Source organism: Grammomys surdaster, unplaced genomic scaffold (assembly GCF_004785775.1).
Source record: "Grammomys surdaster isolate TR1022 unplaced genomic scaffold, NIH_TR_1.0 364, whole genome shotgun sequence".
NCBI classification, from domain to species: domain Eukaryota; kingdom Metazoa; phylum Chordata; class Mammalia; order Rodentia; family Muridae; genus Grammomys; species Grammomys surdaster.
Window position 1 is genome coordinate 3,234,261 of NW_021604783.1, and position 19,453 is coordinate 3,253,713.

Here is a 19,453-nt window from a genome sequence, read left to right on the forward strand (position 1 = left end):
CAGTCTTTCCTCCCTCCCTCTAGTCCTGGCTTTTGCTCCCTTTGTGGTTTACCGTTTGAAATGGCCCATTTTAGGGGAGTTGTTTGGTTTTTTGTTTTGTTTTTGTTTTTTTGTTTTGTTTTTTTTTGTTTTTCGAGACAGAGTTTCTCTGTGTAGCCCTGGCTGTCCTGGAACTCACTCTGTAGACCAGGCTGGCCTCAAACTCAGAAATCCGCCTGCCTCTGCCTCCCAAGTGCTGGGATTAAAGGCGTGCACCACCACCCGCCCAAGAATGACTCTTAAAGTCTTTGCTCCTTCTGAACCAACCTCCCTAAACCCAAGTGCTGGGATTACAGACTGAGTTACCAATACCTAAGTATTCTTTGGTTTGTTTTGAGTTTTTAGGCAGGGTCTCTGTAATCCAGGCTATTCTTGCCTTAACCCTTTTGCCTTAGCCTTCCAAAGACTGAGATTTCAGGCATGAGCCACCTACTATTGGTTAGAATTATTTGTTTCCTATATGGGTTAACTGTTCCTGTCCCACCATTCTGTGAGATCCACACCAGCAAGGACTGTGAATGTGTCCATTTCACCAGTGTGGTCTCAGTGTCTATTCACCAGAGGGCCTCAGTGTCTGTTCACCAGAGGGCCTCAGTGTCTGTTCACCAGTGTGGCCTCAGTGTCCAGAAACCAGAACAGTGGTAGATATACAGTCTTTAACAGTTGAAGGAGCATGCCCCAAGTGGCCAAAGTTGACCCTGAACACAAACCAGGGATCAGAATTCCCTAGACACGCTGAAGATTCTTCTGCAAACAGTGCTGACTGGGTGGAAGAGAGTCTACAGGAACAAAATTGGGGGAAGCAAGGCTGGGCATGTGCTCTGTGCCTCCCACTGCAGGGGCTTTGCTAAGACTTCCTCAGTCTGGACAGCCTGGCTGATTTCTGTAGAAGCGAATAGTAGGTCCAGGGAGTGAGATCCCATGGGTTCAAACCCATGGGTGGCTGGGGCTAAGGATGTAGTTTGGTGGTTGGTTGAGTGCTTGCCTACTGTGTGTGAAACCCTGGGTATCCCATGAAACTAACTTGTTAATCCACACCTGTAATTACAGCACTCAAGAGGCAGAAGGAGGGGGCTGGTGAGATGGCTCAGTGGTTAAGTGCACTGACTGGTCTTCCGGAGGTCATGAGTTCAAATCCCATCAACCACATGGTGGCTCACAACCATCTGTAATGAGATCTGATGCCCTCTTATGGGGTGTCTGAACACAGCTACAGTGTATTTACATACAATAAATAAATTTAAAAAAAAAGAGGCAGAAGGAGCGGGGGTGAGTGGGAGGCAATTCAAGGTCTCCTTTGACTACATATCAAGTTTGAAGCCAGCCTGGAATACTCGAGATCCTTTCTCAAAAAGAGGTTGGGGAGATGGGAGCAGAGGGAGAGAGCATGACTCAGATCCCAGCACTCGGGAAACAGAGGCAGGTGGATCTTTGTGAATCAGAGGGCAGCCTGTTTTACACAGTGAGTTTCAGGACAGCCAGGGGTGTGGGGTGGGAGGTGGGACAGACAACACAACAAAAATAAGTAAATAAATTTAAAGTAAACCTTCTATTCTTCTCAAAAAAAAAAAAAAGGAAAAAGAGAGGAAAGATATTGGAGATTCTCATCAGGACTGGTTTCCAAGTTCTTTTCAAGTTTTTTTTTCGTTTTGGTTTTGGTTTTTCGAGACAAGGTTTCTCTGTGTAACCCTGGCTGTCCACTCTGTAGACCAGGCTAGCCTCGAACTCTCGAACTCAGAAATCCACCTGCCTCTGCCTCCCAAGTGCTGGGATTAAAGGCGTGCGCCACCACTGCCCGGCAAGCATTCCCATTGCCCGTAGTCGGCAGGATTTGAACCTGTGTGGGGAGAACCCAGTGGATTTCTAGTCCATTGCCTTAACCACTCGGCCACGACTACTGGTATTTTTTCGGTTTTTCTTTTTGTTTGTTTGTTTGTTTGTTTGTTTTTTGTTTTTCAAGACAGGGTTTCTCTGTATAGCCCTGGCTGTCCTGGAACTCACTCTGTAGACCAGGCTGGCCTCAGAAATCTGCCTGCCTCTGCCTCCCAAGTGCTGGGATTAAAGGTGTGTGCCACCACTGCCCGGCTTGTTTCCAATTTCTTGAGTAAGGAAGGGCATAGTGGTTCACTCACTCCTGTGGCAGTCAGGAGAACTTTTGTGACTTCATGTGAGATCAGTGTGGTCTACATAACAAGTTCCAGGGCAGCAAAGGCAGCATAGTTAGACTGAGAGACACAGAGGGCTGGAGCCTAAGGACGCCTTGGCAGCTAGGGCACAATGAATCTGAAAAAAAAAAAAAAAAAAAAAAAAAAAAAAAAAAAAGCTGAGACATGGAGCCTGAGGCTTGGGCATTAAGGTTCCCTTGGAGAGTGAGGGCCACCACATTCTCTTTTGATTTTTAGACAGGCTCTCCGGCTACAGATGTTACAGATGTCCTTGTAGTGGTAGAGTGGTGGGGTAGCATGCACACATTCTGACTCCATCAACAGCACCACAAAAAACAAAAACAAAACAAAAACCCGAACTGACCCAGCAAGTCGATTCCAGTACAGGCAGGCCTCCTTCTAGAGGATAACTGCGAACTTCCGCAAGTCCTTTTCCAACTACTCGCACCACGCCCACTTTACGCGGTGTTACAAGTCCGATCCTGGGTTCCCCGCTGGCAGTCAACCGTGGAGCAACAGCCCCAATCCCTCCCTAAACTCTTTGATGGCAGAACATTTTCTGAATCTGCCTTTTCTTTCCAGTTGGAACCAGTACAAACTTTTTTTGTTTGTTTGTTTAATGGAAAAATACAAACGCCTCTGGGACAGCAACAAAGACGAAACTAGGAGAGTTGCTGTTTTGACCCCTCTGCCCTGTCTTTCTCTCCTGTTTTGGCCGCTGATGGGGACCGAACCCAGGACCTCCCACAGGCAAGGAAAGCTTCGCACTCCGAGCTTTTTTTCATTCCTTCCCGGTCTTTCCCAGAACTCTTGCCCCATCTCTGTGTGACACTCTTACGCCCCCTGCTGCCCCTTCCCTGGACAGCAGAGGCCATGCCAAAGACAAGAATGACCCAGACACATTTCTATTTTCTTTTTTTTGTTTTTGTTTTTGTTTTTGAGACAGGGTTTCTCTGTGTAGCCCTGGCTGTCCTGGAACTCACTCTGTAGACCAGGCTGGCCTCGAACTCAGAAATCCGCCTGCCTCTGCCTCCCAAGTGCTGGGATTAAAGGCGTGTGCCACCACTGCCCGGCCAGACACATTTCTATACTGACTTGAGAGATGGGAACCTGGAGCCTCAGAATGTAGGTGTTGGAGAAGAGGGCAGGCTCCTGGCTTCCAGAAAGTGGTGTGTGTGTGTGCGTGTCCGTGGTTCCTGTTCCTGGGGCTCAGCCTAAGGTGCCACATCCTCAGGAAAACTCTTTGCCTTCCCGACTATGTCATAGCTCATTGTCTCTGCACGTGCACAACTTTTGAAGTGCACTTTTGCAACACATGTATCTTCCACTTATCCTTCTATTTGTTGCCCCCTGAAGCAAACCCACCTCTCCTATGGGTCCATGAGCATCCAAAGGTAGCATGGTTGTTTTGTTCTTCAATATATCTCACTGCTTGCCTCATTGCCTGATCCACTGCCAGAGTACAGTAAATATTTGTTGAATAAATGAGTCAGTTGCATCCAAAGTTCTTTTTTATTTTTAAAGACAGGGTTTCACGTAGCCCAGGCTGACCTCAAACATGTAGCCAAGGATAACCTTGAGGTCCTGATTCTCCCAACTTCACCTCTCCTGGGTTTAAAGATGTGCACCACCATGCCTGCTTCTCAAAAGGGGCTAGCGGGAGGTCTGGGTATCATTGCTAGGACTCTGAGGGCAGCTGTGAGTCCAGACGTCCTGGCTTCTGCTCAGGGCCTGGTCTATATTCAGTCTCTGTCCTTGTACCCAAAGGTCACTCAGGCAAAAGGAAGCAGAAGAGTCCTCTCCTAGAGGAGAAGGATGGTGCAAAACATCACGGTGGCTCAGACCCCAGAGCTCCAGCTTCATACTCAGAATTTCCACAGTCACTTTCTTACCCTTTTAAAGTTTTTTTTTTTTAGAGTTTTGCTATGTAGCCCAGGCTAGCCTAGCCTTGTACACGCATTCCTCCTGCCTGCTCTCTAGTGTTGATTGTAAATTGTATATACCACACACACACACCCATGATGCCTGGCTCCCCTGAGCCCCCTTTGTATTCCACTTTAATTTTCTTTTTCTTATTTTTTTTTAGGTTTTTTGAGACAGGGTTTCTCTGTGTAGCCCTGGCTGTCCTGGAACTCACTCTGTAGACCAGGCTGGCCTCGAACTCAGAAATCTGCCTGCCTCTGCCTCCCAAGTGCTGGGATTAAAGGCGTGCGCCACCACTGTCCAGCCTTAATTTTCTAGTTTTAAAACCACACACAACCCTCATGAATGATAGGTTTACACTCTGTACTTGAGCAATGCCCCACGAGCCATCCCTCTCTCCTCCCAGCAGTTTCTTCCTTCAGAATGTGTTCTCTCTTCTTCAGCTAACATACTTATATGGCCTTCTCTTACCTGGTAAAGCCCCTAGGGAGAGATGTCCCTGAGGGTGGGACCAGAGTCTCCAGAGGGAGGGAAGTCTCAAAAGAGACATAGAAAGGACTTCCATCTTTGGTCCTTGGCTCAAGGCCACTTTGAATAGATCCAGCTTCAGCTGAAGAGAGAGTCCCACGTCCAAGGGTAAAACTAGTTTAGGTTCTGCTTCAGAAGACAGAACCAAGTTCTGCAGTGGGTGGGGGCAGAGACAGGCATTAAGACCAGAAAGAATGAGCCACAGCTAAACCTTGTAGTCCCTCTAGCTACTTTAATTCGGCCTCTGATCTATACTCCCATGCAGCTTCCTGGTTTGACCTTCTATGAAACAATCTCCAGCCCCAAATAAACATGCATTCTAGGTAAAAAGCTGTTTGCATTTTGTGGACAACTACAAGATATGTCCTAGGCCGTCCACACTGATCAGAATGCCTCCTGAAGCCTATGATTAAAAGCCTCCCTTGCCTCATTTCCCCATAATCCACTACATATACCCAGAATCCCGCCCTATCCCTTTACTTGGTCTCGGAGGTGAAGGGTAAGCCAAGAAGAATTTGTTCCTGTCCCAAGAGCAAGGAGTCGTCCTGAACCATCCACCAGCTTAAATCCTAGCTCCAGAGAAAAGGTCCAGGGGTCTGCATGAGGCTGGGGAATGTCTAGGGGGAGAGACAATCCTCCTCAGGCCTTACAACTTGGGTTTTATGGAGAGATGAGCATGCTGTTAGAGACAGACAGCAGGAGGCAGAGCTGGCCATGGAGGAGAAAGAGATTCAAAGTCTACCTTGGAGACTGAATTCTGCATGGGTCCCTGGAGGGAAGAACAGTCCAGGTTGCAGGTCCACATCACAGTTTCCAAGGCTAGTATGGGCAGAAGTTGAGACCTGGGCCTGGTGGCCCAGCCAGATATCTCGACGTATGCAGCCGTCCAGGGCAGGATCGAGCTGAAGTGAGTGGGAGTGGAAGGGAGGGAAATTATTGGCTGGTGGCATTAGGGCATCTGAACCCCAAACTGTAGCAAATTTCCTTAGAAACAAAAGTATTTAGTTCTTCCCTATGTAGCTTTTGCTCAACCTACTTCTCCCTAAAACCTGAATTTAGATTTCCATAGCTTAGCCCTGGGATACAGTTACCGGTAACCGAAGTTTGGAAGTGGGGAGGAGGAGCCCCCCTAGTGCAATCCTCATGCTGGTCTGGGCGTGGTCAGCCAGGGATGCAGAGATTTGTCTCAGGCATAGCAGCTCCTTTCTATCCACCCACAGCAGCAGGGAATCCCCGGCCATCTTCAGCTCCACCTGCAGGAGGTGGTCAGAAGCAGAATGAGAGGGTCCTGAGCCGTCTCAGGGGCAGCTGTACAGCTGAAAGAAGATGCTCTTAAGACACATGCTTGGCTCACTCAGACGTGTTGCCTCCGTACTGACTCAGCCTTGGGATTCCCATCTAATGAAACAGGAAGAATAACTACTTCACAGAGATTGTGTGTCAGTGAGACAGAGGATCATGTTGAAGGGATGCTCCTGTTCTTCCTCAGATCACATGAAGGTGACCCCTACCCACGGTGGCAGAGTTCTCTTACCGGGTGCCATCTCCCGTCATTCAGCCGAGGACCAAAGCCTACTGTAAGCCGAGCCCAGAGATTGTGCAGCTGGATTTCAAGCTGGCCATCTCGAAGTCCCAGCATGAACCAATCATCTTCAGTGTTGGTATCCCCATAAAAAATCACTCCCTCTGGATCCCAGGTTCGAAACTCAAAGGAGGAATAGGGTCTGGGGGGACACAGAAAGGAAGACTGTATATGGGATATGTGGGGCTTCAGGGTTGGGGGAAGAAGAACTCGGGGGGGAAAGACAGTTAGGGGAAGGGAGAGAGCAGATGAGGACGGGAGGTCAGAGGACTGGGTGAAGAGGCCAAGTGGCTCCCATACTTGCTGATTTTGGTGAGGTCAATGGTCATAACAGCGACAGGCTCTTGTCCTAGGCCATTGCTGAGGTACTTAGCAGGAGGGTCCTGAGCACTCTGTCAGGAAAAAGAAAAAAGCTGACCAAAGACATTTCAGAGACAGAAAGGTACAGTTAGTTACAGAGTCAGAGGAGGAGAGAAAGGGGAAAGACAGAGCTAAAATAAAGCTCATTTAAATACAGAGACGCTGAGAATCCTATCCCGTTTTTGCACCTGGGTAGGATCAATGTGTCTCAGGGCCCGTCCCTGGTGGGTAGGCGTCGTCAGTAGTAACAATAGCAGAAGCAGTCGCCAATGCAAGGAGGCCCCAGAGTCTCTCTTCTCCATAGTTAGCAGCCGTCCACCCAGTGGCTCAGACTATCTGAGGAGAACCAGTGGGGGTAGGTAGCCTCGCACATGGGTGGTGGAGGGTTAAAGGTTGATCCGGGGGAAGAAGGGGGGCAGGAGATAGGGACACTGACCCTGCCTGTGCGGCCCCTCTGAAGGCAAATGAGGTGAGGGACAGAGTCCCTCCACTACTATCCCCTGCAGCCAAGAGATCTATAGAGAACGTCTCTTCTCCTCCTCCACTATTATCTGGTGTGGCTCCTCCAAGCCCTCCTCCCACGAGGGGAGGCTGCCTAGGTTCACTTGAGATCTGGAAACAGTCCTCCCTGCTTAACTAGCATCCTGTCAAGGCTAACACTGAGGTGTGGAATCCAGATATCTTGCTGACTGACCTAGGGAGACATGCTTCACCTTTGTGCTTCAGTGACCTTGTCGGGTAAATGAGGAACATAATCCTTCTTCTGTGGAGCTGCTGGGAGTGAGGTTGAAACAATGTAGGCAGAATGCCCGGGATCCAAAGTGAATGCCTCCCGTAGTCCTCCCAGACCTGTGAGGTTGCTCTCACAAGACACTATTGTTTCTCTGTGTGTTTAATGGATACTAAAAAGAAATCTGCCTACAACCCAAGCACTGAGAAGATTGAGGCAGTAAAATCATGAGTTCAAGGCTAGTCTGGACCACACAGAAAGACTATTCTAAAAGATGGTGGAAATGTAGATGACCCAGTGGGTAAAAGCACCTGCTACCAAGCCTGATGACCTGAGTCCATTCCACAGGATCCACACGACAGATGGAGGAAAATGTCTCCTGAGAACTGTTTTTTTTTTTCTTCTCTAAGATTTATTTATTTATTTAATGTATATGAGTACACTGTTGCTTTCCTCAGACACACCAGAAGGGGGCATCAGATTCCCACTACAGATAGTTGTGAGCCATCATGTGGTTGCTGGGAATTGAACTCAGGACTTCTTGGAAGAGCAGTCAGTGCTCTTAACCGCTGATCCATCTCTCCATCCCCCCTTGAGAATTGTTTCTGACCACCACATACACACATGTGCACATGTGTACACTGGCACATTACACACATGCATACGCACACATATACATACATACATGAGCAGACACAGACACACAGGTGGGTGTGTGTGCACGCACTAAAATAATGAAAAAAAGCAACAAATATTTCTAGCTGAGCATAGTTGTACACTGGTTTAATCCCATCACTTGGGAGGGCAGAGGCAGGTGGATCTCTGTGAGTCTGCCTGGTCTACATTGGGAGTTCCAGGCCAGCGATAATGAATTTTAAATTATGTGTATATATATCTATGGGATGAGGCTGCAGTTGCCAGAGGAGGCCAGAAGAGAGGCTGGATCCTCTGGAGCTGGATTTACAGGTGTTTTGTTTGCGAGCCTCTTCTTGATCTGGGTGCTAAGAACCAAATTCACATTTAGTCTCCTTTACTCTCAGCACTTGCGAGGCAAAGGCAGGTGGAGCTCTGTGTGATAGAGACCAGCCAGTTCTATACAGCCATTTCTAGGCCAACCAAGACTACATAGCCCTCTCTCAAATAAATAAATAAATTAAATTAAATTAAAATTTAAAAAAAAAGAGGCAGCCGGGCAGTGGTGGCGCACGCCTTTAATCCCAGCACTTGGGAGGCAGAGGCAGGCGGATTTCTGAGTTCGAGGCCAGCCTGGTCTACAAAGTGAGTTCCAGGACAGCCAGGACTACACAGAGAAACCCTGTCTCGAAAAACAAACAAACAAACAAAAAAAAAAAACAAAAAAAGAGGCAGATGTGGTGGCACAAGACTGTAGTCCCAGTTGCTACTGGAGAAAAAGGGGTAATGAGCCCAGAACATCAAAGGTTTGAGGCTATGTCAGATACGGTGACATATATAATCCCAGCACTTGTGAGGTAGAGGCAGGAAAATCAGGAGTTCTAGGTCACCCTTGGCTACACAGCAAATTTGAGCCGAGCCTAGCCAGGAAAATTTTCCACTCCCTGAAGACCCTATCAGAAATAAAGGAGGAAAAAAAAAGAATGAGGGACCTGCTGTTGCTGTTAATTACAAGGATTCATTACAGGACCTAACGTGGAAACGTTAAAACACGACTGTTCCTTTGAGGACAACAGTATGAGCCACAAAACTGCTACAGGAAGCAGAGTGTGAGTGTAGGGCTTTCCCAGCGTGTTCAGAGATACTGGATTCGCCGGGCGGTGGTGGCGCACGCCTTTAATCCCAGCACTCGGGAGGCAGAGGCAGGCGGATTTCTGACTTCGAGACCAGCCTGGTCTACAGAGTGAGTTCCAGGACAGCCCGGGCTATACAGAGAAACCCTGTCTCGAAAAAAAAAAAAAAAAACCAAAAACCAGAGATACTGGATTCAATGCCCAGAATCAAAGAAGGAGGGAGGGAGGGAGAGCTGCCAGAGGCAGCACACAAGGTGTCCACTACCAAAGACAGTTACAGGAAAGGCTGTGGGTCATGGGTTCCCTTAGGGTCTGGGATGCCCCAATGGTTAGCTAAGAGTAAAAACTAAAGCAGCCAACTGGAGCATACATTAACTAAAGCAGCGTAAGAGAGGACTCTCGAGCCTGGGGTACGTAGGACACATGCTGGAACAGGAAGCTTAAGTAGTCCGGGCGCGGAGCCCAGTCACTGGACCTGCGGGGGCAAGGCGGGATCCGGGGGTGGGGAATGGCCTGCAAGCTGATTGGCTGGAGGGAGGCCTGGAGGGCGCACAATTTAAGGCCTTTTCTGGTAGAAGAGACCACCAGGCCGGCTAATCCTCCGGGCTGAGACTGGTTGCTGCCAGAATCCTGTCTGGGAGCTTCTAGCATTTCTTCTGCTTCTCGCTCCCAGCCCTTTGAGACCTGAGCTGCAGGCCCTTTCGCGGTTCTGCTGACGCGGGAGTTGTCCTTGATCTTTGATTTTTGACAGTGAGGCTCGGGATGGCTTCCACGAGAATCCGAGAGGCCAGGGAGAGCGATTGTGGAGACATTATGAGGATGATCCGGGTGAAGACTGCGGGTTGGAAATCAGTGCCAGGGGCGCTGGGAGGAGCTTCGCAGGGGTTAGGGGAGTCAGAAATGAAGGTGTACCTTTGGACCCTGTTCTCAGAGCATCAGGGCTTTCCTTCCTTAATGTTGTCTTGATACCCCCGTTGTAGGAACTGGCAGAGTTCGAGAAACTGACCCATCAGGTGAAGATCAATGAAGAAGGTGGGTGGGGCTGTGCACCTGGGTCCTGATTGAGACAGGGGTGTGGAGGTTGAGGGGGTAGAAGACTGGATTCCTAGGATTGTAACTACTGGACTGGGCTTTAATCCAGTTCGCCATCCTTCCCCCCACACCCCGCCTTTTCTCTCATACCTCCAATCTCTACAGCTCTGAGAGCAGATGGCTTTGGAGAAAACCCTTTATTTCACTGTTTGGTGGCAGAGATTATTCCAGCACCTGGGGAGCCACAAGGTAAGGAAGCTTCTGGGCATCCTCCATGTCTTTTCTCTCAGAAGCCTTACCCTTCTCTCTCATTTTCAGAGTCCCTTGTCGTGGGCTATGGGGTCTACTACTTCATCTACAGCACATGGACAGGACGAAACATTTATCTGGAAGACATCTATGTGATGCCGCAATATCGGGGTACTGGCTAGGGCTAAGGGTGGACAGAGTGCCCACAGACCCACGGAATAGTCCTCAGACCCATTCCCTCCCCTCAATCTCAGCCTATGGTTTCCTTTGATACCCTTTCAACTCAAATAACAGTCCCTCCTGTCCCTTTCTCCACTATAGGTCACGGGATTGGTACCAAAATAATCCAAAAGGTGGCTGAGGTGAGTAAAGGGGTGGGGTTTATAAACTAGTCACCACCCCACACAAAAGCCAGCCAGTCAGCCAAACAAACAAACAAACAAACAGACAAATGTGAGTGTCAAGGTTGTATAAGGGATGAGAAAGACTCATCTTCTTTTTGTTGTTTGTTGTTCAAGACAGGGTTTCTCTGTGTAGTCCTGATTGTCCTGGAACTTGCTCTGTAGACCAAACTGGTCTCGAACTCAGAGGTCTGCCTGCCTCTGCAGGAATTAAAAGTGTGAGCCACCACCACTGCCCAGCCATTCTCTTCTGAGCCCTGGGCAGTAAGTATATGTCTTCTCCTACAGGTTGCCCTCCATAAGGGGTGCTCCCAGCTCCGTCTGGCAGTTCTGGATTGGAACAAGAAGGCTGTGAACTTGTACAAGTCTCTAGGGGCTAAAGACCTGACCGAAGCAGAAGGCTGGCTCTCCTTTCGATTCGAAGGAGAGGCAATGAGAGAATTGGCAAGATGCTGACTTATCCCCTCTCTCTCCTGCTTCTTTGGGATCACCATATCAAGCTTTCCTAAGACCATATCCACAGGCACTGCCCCAGACAGACACACACCCAGAGGCTTCCCAGGGTGCAGATTTCTGAAATATAGGGAGAGTGGAAGTAAGGGGAGAGAAGCCTTGTTAGGAACCACAAATAAAATACTTTGCCCTAATGGGCAGATGATATGCTGCGCAGCCATTTTGAAAACCTTCTGTTTGAATATTGCTCTGATGAGGGCTGGTGTAAGAGGAGCTAAGGTGGGTGGAGTGAGAAGAAGAGGAGGAGTAAGGAGAGGAGGAGGAGCTAGGGGAGAGGGGAGAGAGAGAGAGAGAGAAGAGAGAGAGGGAGAGAGAGAGAGAGAGAGAGAGAGAGAGAGAGAGAGAACATGGAAGTGGATGTGCTCATGCTTCTAGCAGTCAAAGGTAGTTGGTATCTCATGCAATAGGCCGGGATAGCCAAAGAGGCAGGAGTATTGGTGGGCCCCAAGGACTCTAGGCACCCTAGTCTTACCTGTAGTCTGCTATATAGAAAGAAGAACAAGAGGGTATAGACAATGGTATATCAAGCTTGTCAGTCATCTTTGGAACCCAAAGATATTTTAGGACTGATGCACTAAAGGCCACAAACCTCGAGTTTCTGTCAGCATTTCAAGGGACACTGAGAAGGAGCAAGTGCCTCCCCTTAACTAATCAAACTCTGCTAGGTAGGTGTGATGGCACGGTACTGGGGAGCTGACGGGGGTATGAAAATCTTGAGCTCAGGTTGGGGCCCACCAGGAAAAGTGAGACCTGTTTCATTAAAAAAAAAATTCTTTTTAATCTCCTTATTACTAATTTGACATAGACTACAATAAAGTAAAATTAAACGAAACAAAAATCTTTTTTTTTTTCTTTTGGTTTTTCGAGACAGGGTTTCTCTGTGTAGCCCTGGCTGTCCTGGAACTCAGAAATCCACCTGCCTCTGCCTCCCAAGTGCTGGGATTAAAGGCGTGCGCCAACACTGCCCGGCGAAACCAAAATCTTTAAAACACTGGAAACATTAAACAGGATATTTTCCTTCTTTTTTCTTTTCTTTCTTTCTTTTTTTTTTCTTTGTAAGAGATTTGTTTGTTTTATGTATGAGTACTCTTGCTTTCTTCAGACACACCAGAAGAGGGCATCAGATCCCATTACAAATGGTTGTGAACCACCATGTGGTTGATGGCAATTAAACTCAGGACCTCTGGAAGAGCAGTCAGTGCTCTTAACCACTGAGCCATCTCTCCAGCGCCCTCTTCCTATCTTCTTTTAAGACAGGGTCTACACTATGTAGCTCTGGCTGGTCTGAAACTCACTGTGTAGACCATCAGACTGGCCTAGAACTCAGATTTACTACTCCTTGAGAGTGTGGGATTCAAAGTGTGTGCCACCACCTCAGTCCTCTTTTGTCTTGTTGTTTTGAGACAGTCTCTAGCCCAGACTGGCCTCCAACTCCCTGTGTAGCCAAGAACAACCTTGAACTTCTGATGCTCTGCTGGAGTGCCGAGATAGCAGGTATTCACTCCCACCATGCCCACTTCATGGAGGCCTTAGGGATAGGCTCATGCCTGCTAGGAGGGCATACTATCTAACAACTGAGCTACATCCCCAGCCCTTGTTTCCTTTTGTATTTTTTAATTTTTAAAAAAAAATAATTTATTTTTCTTTTATGTACGTTGGTATTTTACCTGCATGTCTGTCTGTCTGTGTAAGGGTGTCAGATCTTGGAGGTATAGATGGTTGTGAGCTGTCTTGTGGGTGCTGGGAATTGAACTGTGGTCCTCTGGAAGAGCAGTCAGTGCTCTTAACTGTCGAGCCATCTCTCCAGCCCAATTTGAGAATTCTTAAAGATTTGGCGAAATCCTGTCTCAAAATAAAAAAGATTTTTAAAGTCAGGTATGGTGGCACAGGCCTTTAATCCCAGCACTTGGGAGGCAGAGGCAGGCAGATCCCTGAGTGTGAGGCTAGCCTGGTCAACATTGCAAGTTCCAGGACAGCCAGGGCTATACAGAGAAACCTTGTCTGGGGGGAGGGGGGAGAGAAAAAAGAAAAAGAAGAGGAAGGAAAAGGAGGAGGAAAGGAAGGACAATGCATTATGAGGCTGGAGAGATGGCTCAGAAGTTTAGAGGTCTTGACCTCTTCCAGAGGTCTTGAGTTCAATTCCCAGCACCTACAGGTCAGCTCACACATGTCTATAACCCTCTTCTGGTGTGCAGGCACAAATGGAGACAAAGGATGTATATTCATAAAATACACAAATAAATAAATTTTCATCAAAAACAAACAAAACAAAAACTGTTTAGTTGGGGCCAGGAATAGCACCTCCCTAGTCTTTGATAAGTCCTGGGTTTGATTTCAATGTAAAGGGCTGGTGAAATGGCTCAGCAGCTGAAAACAGTTTGTGCTCTTCTGCAGGATAAGGTTTTGATTTTCTGGACCCACATGGTATAAAATCACATACAGCTCCAGTTCCTGGGGAATCCAACATCCATACCTGGGCCTCAGGCCCACACATGGGCATGTGCATATGATCAGGCAAGGCATCCATTAAGTTAAATAAATACATTAAAAATAATGTCAACAACAGAAATTCCACAATCTCAAGGCAGACATGGTGATCCCAAAACTTAGAAAGATGAGGTAGGAGGATGATTTGATGGCCAGGCTGGGCTCCACAATAAGTTCTAGGTGAGCCTGAGTTACAGAAGCAACTCTTTTTTTTTTTTTCTTTTCAAAGATTTACTCATTTATCGAGTCTACACACAATTTTCCCTGCATATACACCTAGTTACCAAAAGAGGGCACCAAATCCCATTATAGATGGCTGTGAGCCACCATGTGGTTGCTGAGAATTGAACTCAGAACCTCTGGAAGAGCAGATGGTGCTCTTAACCACTGAGCCATCTCTGGAGCCACTGTAACTCTGTCTTAATAAATAGAAACCAAGGGACTAGAAAGAGATTCAGTGCTTAAGAGCACTGGCTGTTCTTCCAGAGGACCCAGGTTCAAGTCCCAGTGCCCACATGGAGCTCATAACTATTTTTAACTCCAGTTCCAGGGGATCTGGCACCCTCACACAGACATAGACCTGCAGGCAAAACACATAAAAATAAATAAATAAGTAAAAATTTTAAAAGACCATTAAATCATATCTTCCCAGTTCCAGGATTCTGTAGCAGATACACTCCTCTGGATTCAATACTCAATATTTAAAAAATCATCTAATTTTAAAAATATTTATTTAGGGCTAGTGAGATGGCTTAGCGGTTAAGAGCACTGACTGCTCTTCTAGAGGTCATGAGTTCAAATCCCAGCAACCACATGGTGGCTCACAGCCATCTCATAATGAGATCTGATGCCCTCTTATGGGGTGTCCGAAGACAGCTACAGTGTACTTACATATAAATAAAGAAAACTTTAAAAAATAAAAATAAATAAAAATATTTATTTATTTACTTAATGTATATGAGTGCTCCTTCTGCATGTATACCTGCATGCCAGAAAAGGGCATCAGATCCCAGTACAGCCGATTATGAGTCACCATGTGGTTGCTGGGAATTGAACTCAGAACCTCTGGAAGAGCAGGCAGTGCTCTTAACCACAGCCATCTCCCCAACAGTTTCTGAATTTTTTTTAAAGATGTATTTATTTATTATTTATATGAGTACACTGTCGCTGTCTTCAGACACACCAGAAGAGGGCATCGGATCCCATTACAGATGGTTGTGAGCCACCATGTGGTTGCTGGGAATTGAACTCAGGACCTCTGGAGGAACAGTCAGTGCTCTTAACCACTGAGCCATCTCTCCAGCCCTCTGGCTATTTTTTTTTTTTAATTTTATTTTTTTATGTATGTCAGCATACTGTCACTGTCCTCAGACACACCAGAAGAGGGCATCAGATCTCATTGCTGTGGTTGTAGGCTACCATGTGGTTGCTGGGAATTAAACTCAGGACCTGCTCTTAATCACTGAGCCGTCTCTCCAGCCCTGATTTTTTTTTTTTGTTTTATTTTTTGTTTTTGTTTTTGGTTTTTGGTTTTTGGTTTTTCGAGACAGGGTTTTTCTGTGTAGCCCTGGCTGTCCTGGAACTCACTCTGTAGACCAGGCTGTCCTGGAACTCAGAAATCACCTGCCTCTGCCTCCCAAGTGTTAGGATTAAAGGCGTGCGCCACCACCGCCCGGCAGCCCTGATTATTTTTAAAGATACAACTCAGCCGAGAGAATATTTACTTCTGGCTCTATTAAAGAAGATTCAAATTCAGTTTTTCCTGTACCTTCAATCACCTCCATCAACCGAACACTGTTGTGACCTTAACAATTATAGCAGGAGCAGAGAAGATGCTTCAGTCAGTAAAATCTTTGCCTGGGAAGTATGAAGACCTACATTTGAATCTGTGATACTCCCATAAAAGACTGGTACTGCAGTGTGCACTTGAAATCTCAGTGCTGGGGAGGTGGGGACAGGGAGTCATGGAATGGGTGAGATCGAGGTTCACTGAGAGGCCCTTTCTCAAAAAAAAAAAAAATGGTAGTACCAAGGGTGGTCAAGCATGTTTTTGATTCAGGCACTCCATAAGTAGAGGCCAGTGGATCTCTGTGAGTTCCAGGATAGATAGGGCTATGTAGAGAGACCATGACTCAAAACCAAAAGGAAATCAAATCAACCAAACACATACATAAGATAGTGAGGCGTTGAGATGATCCTTTCTGAGGGCCTGAGTTGCATCTCCTGTTGATAGTTCTTGATAGTTGTGCAATGGTATGTCTGCTCCAACAAAGAAATATAATAAAACTTAAAAAAAATGAAAAATGTTTGGGGAAGACCTTCAGCCTTGACTTCTAACTTCCATACCCCTGCAAGTACATGAATACCCAAACACACACCTGCGCACACACAAAGACCAAGCACAGCTAACACTAGTGGGAAATCATTGAACTCAACTGTTTCTACATCATTTGTCTGGAGAGGGTGCAGATCCCAGATCCCACAGGTTATGGTGGGTTCAGCCTGTTTCATTGAGTTCAGGTGCCAAAGTCAAGTCCCAGGTTGTTTTAGCAATGCTTCTGACCAACCAGTTGTAAATCAGGTTACCATAGCCTCTGTTTGGATCCAGTGACTCTGCTAGGATGGCCTACAGAATTAGCAAACAAGTTTACAGTTTATTATTAAGGATGTTACTGCAAAGGTTACAGATGAAGGAATAGGAGCACTAAGCTGGGGCATCTTGCCCAGTCCAGGTGGACCACCATCCAGGAAACTTCCCATATTTAGCTTTGTGAAAGTTCTCAAGCCTGTTTTGGATTTTTTGTTTTAATTAACATATCAAATACATGAGTCACTGTACCTTGCCCATAGTATACCCGTCCACAGCCTTCACCTATTTCTTTCCTACTCTGGTGCTTGTCTCCTCAAGGAATCACTCTTTCATTTTCATGTTTTATATATGACCACATATGTATATGTGCTGTTGAATCTAGATTCTATGAGAAAAAATTCTGTATTGTATTTCACAGCATTACCTCATCCTCCTCCCATTAGGACCGCCTTCCCTAATAGCCTGCTTCCACTTTCTTTTTTTTTTCTTTTTCAAGTGTTTTTGAGACAGGGTTTCTCTGTGTAGTCCTGGCTGTCCTGGAACTCACTCTGTAGACCAGGCTAGCCTCGAACTCTCGAACTCAGAAATCCGCCTGCCTCTGCCTCCCAAGTGCTGGGATTAAAGGTGTGTGCCACCACCGCTGGGCCCTGCTTCCACTTTCATTACGTGTATACATACATATTTAAGCATAAATTCTGTATTTGAGAGAAAACATGTAATATTTGTCTTTTTGTGATTGAACCTAGGGTCTTGCATCTGCTGTGGCAAGCGCACTACTACTAAGCTAGACACACACGTGGCTTTTAGTTTCGAGGTAAGATCTCATTAAGTTGCACAGACTGGCCTCAATTTCACTTAATAATTATACTAATACTAATACTACTAATAACAAAGGCAATCTGCCCTCTGACAGAGCATATTATTTCTAAAATTTAGTAGTCTTGCTAGGTCTCTCAGGCTGCCTTGGAATTTGCAATTCTTTTTTCTCTGCCTCTCAAATGTTAGAATTACAGAGGATATCTACTATGCTTATAGGACATTTTTTTCTTTTCGTTTTTTCTTATCTTTTTCTTTTTTCTTTTTTGTCTTTTTTTTTCTTTTGGTTTTTCAAGACAGGGTTTTTCTGGTTAGCCCTGACTGTCTTGGAACTCACTCTGTAGACCAGGCTATCCTCAAACTCAGAGATCTGCCTGCCTCTGCTTCCCAAGTGGTGGGACCAAAGTCATGTACCACCGCTACTTGGCTTAATAGAACATACTAGAAAACATATATTTATTTTTGTATGTATGTGTGTAGAAATAACCTTTCCATAGCATGGTTGAAGTCAGAGGATATCTTCCAGGATTCCATTTTTCTCCTCCACAGAACACTGTGGATGTTACCAGTCTTGCAAATAAACATCCTTACTTGCTGAGCTATCTTGCCAGCTCCTAATAGTGAGGCTTTTTTTTCTTTTTAAAGGTTTACTTATTTATTTAATGTATGAGTGCCCTATCTGCACATACGCCTGAATGCCAGAAGAGGGCACAAGATCACACTATCAATAGTTATGAGCCACCATGTGGTTGCTGAGAATTGAACTCAGAACCTCTGGAAGAGCAGGCAGTGCTCTTAACCACAGAGCCATCTGGCTTCTTCTTTTTAGCTTTTATGTACACAAGTGTTTGGCTGCATGTAGGTATGTGCACTACATGTGTGCCTGATGCCCACAGAGGCCAGAAGGAATGTCCAGTCTCTTAAAACTGGAATTATAGATGGTTAAATTTTACTATTTGTTATTTATTTTCTGTGGCCATGTATACCTGCTCATGTGTGGAGGTCAGAGGAAAATGTGTGGGAATTACTTAACTTCCAACTATGTGGGGCCTAGAGATTAAACTCAGGTTGACAGTGACTACCTCTACCTACTGAGACATCTCCCAGGCTTTAAAAATATTTTTTTTGTTGTTTTTGAGCCGCTATCACTATGTATCCATGGCTGACCTGAAACTCACAAGTAGACCAGGATAGTCATAAGCTCACAGAGATCCACCAGCCTCTGCCTACTGCTAATAAGATGTCTTAGCATACCAAATTTATCTATCTATCTAGCATCTATCTATCTATCCATCCAGAGTCTTTCTATATAGTCCTAGCTGTCTTGGAACTCACTATGTAGACCAAGCTGTCCTCAAATTCATAGAGATTTGCCTGTCACTGCCTCCCAAGTGCCGGGATCAAAAGCATGCACCATCGTGCCAGGCAAATTTTAAAATAATTTAAGCCAGCATTATTTGCCAGGCCTGTGGTGCCTGACTTTAATCCTAGCACTGCGGAGGCAGAGGCAGGTGAGGATTCTTTGTGAGTTTTCGGCCAGCTTGGCCTACATATTGAGTTCCAGCCCATCCAATGTTTTTAAAACACCTCAAAAGACACAAAACAAAACCTCAGGACTGGGTTGTCTTTTTTTTTTTTTCAGCATCAACATTTTTATTCGTGTGAATTGTTAGAAATGAGCACCTATACCAGTGTCAAATGAGGGTGGAAGAGGCCGGTGGGGCGGGCAAGGAGGAGGAATTCCTCTCTCTGGGTAACTGAGCTCCAGGTTCCCATTGTGGATTTCATCGTCTCCCAGAGACACATGGTCCTTAAAATCCTGTACCACTTTTTTTTTTTTTGGGGGGGGGTTCGAGACAGGGTTTCTCTGTGTAGCCCTGTCCTGGAACTCACTCTGTAGACCAGGCTGGCCTCGAACTCAGAAATCTGCTTGCCTCTGCCTCCCAAGTGCTGGGATTAAAGGCGTGTGCCACCACTGCCCGGCCCCTGTACCACTTTTTAAGAGTGATCTTATTCCAATGAGTGCCAGTTGGGGCCACTATCAATTTTTTTCAAGTTTCTGATGGTGTCATTGGTGTTGTACAAACGTGGACTTCCTTTCCTAGTTGTAAACCGCTTCAATCATTGTGGCTGCAGCTCTAATCTCGAATCCACCAATGACGCAACTTGTAGCTTGAACGCTGATCCCTGATCCCCTGGTCGAGGTCCGATTTTATTTTTTAAAATATTTATTTATGTATATGAGTACATTGTTGCTGTTTTCAGACATCAG

At 46.2% G+C, this 19,453-nt stretch overlaps 2 protein-coding genes and 1 non-coding gene across 3 annotated transcripts; 1 reads left to right on the forward strand and 2 right to left on the reverse strand.

Moving 5' to 3' along the window:
* Positions 1-1,855: 1,855 nt before the first annotated feature.
* On the reverse strand, positions 1,856-1,937 carry Trnas-aga. Its single transcript has one exon. It is a non-coding gene; the product is annotated as a tRNA-Ser (tRNA).
* Positions 1,938-3,702: 1,765 nt separating this feature from the next.
* Positions 3,703-6,937, reverse strand: Shbg (sex hormone binding globulin). The gene is made up of 8 exons (XM_028780186.1): positions 6,786-6,937; positions 6,538-6,629; positions 6,190-6,379; positions 5,747-5,908; positions 5,398-5,557; positions 5,136-5,272; positions 4,599-4,806; positions 3,703-4,006 (listed from the first exon to the last, which is right to left on the reverse strand). The coding sequence occupies exons 1-8, from the start codon at positions 6,897-6,899 to the stop codon at positions 3,858-3,860; spliced, it is 1,212 nt and encodes a 403-aa protein (XP_028636019.1). The 5' UTR covers positions 6,900-6,937; the 3' UTR covers positions 3,703-3,857.
* A 2,691-nt stretch (positions 6,938-9,628) lies between these two features.
* On the forward strand, positions 9,629-11,435 carry Sat2 (spermidine/spermine N1-acetyltransferase family member 2). Its single transcript, XM_028780152.1, has 6 exons — positions 9,629-9,921; positions 10,074-10,125; positions 10,291-10,374; positions 10,444-10,545; positions 10,696-10,736; positions 11,064-11,435. Exons 1-6 carry the CDS (start codon positions 9,856-9,858, stop codon positions 11,229-11,231), a joined length of 513 nt encoding a protein of 170 aa, XP_028635985.1. The 5' UTR covers positions 9,629-9,855; the 3' UTR covers positions 11,232-11,435.
* The last annotated feature ends 8,018 nt before the right edge of the window (positions 11,436-19,453 follow it).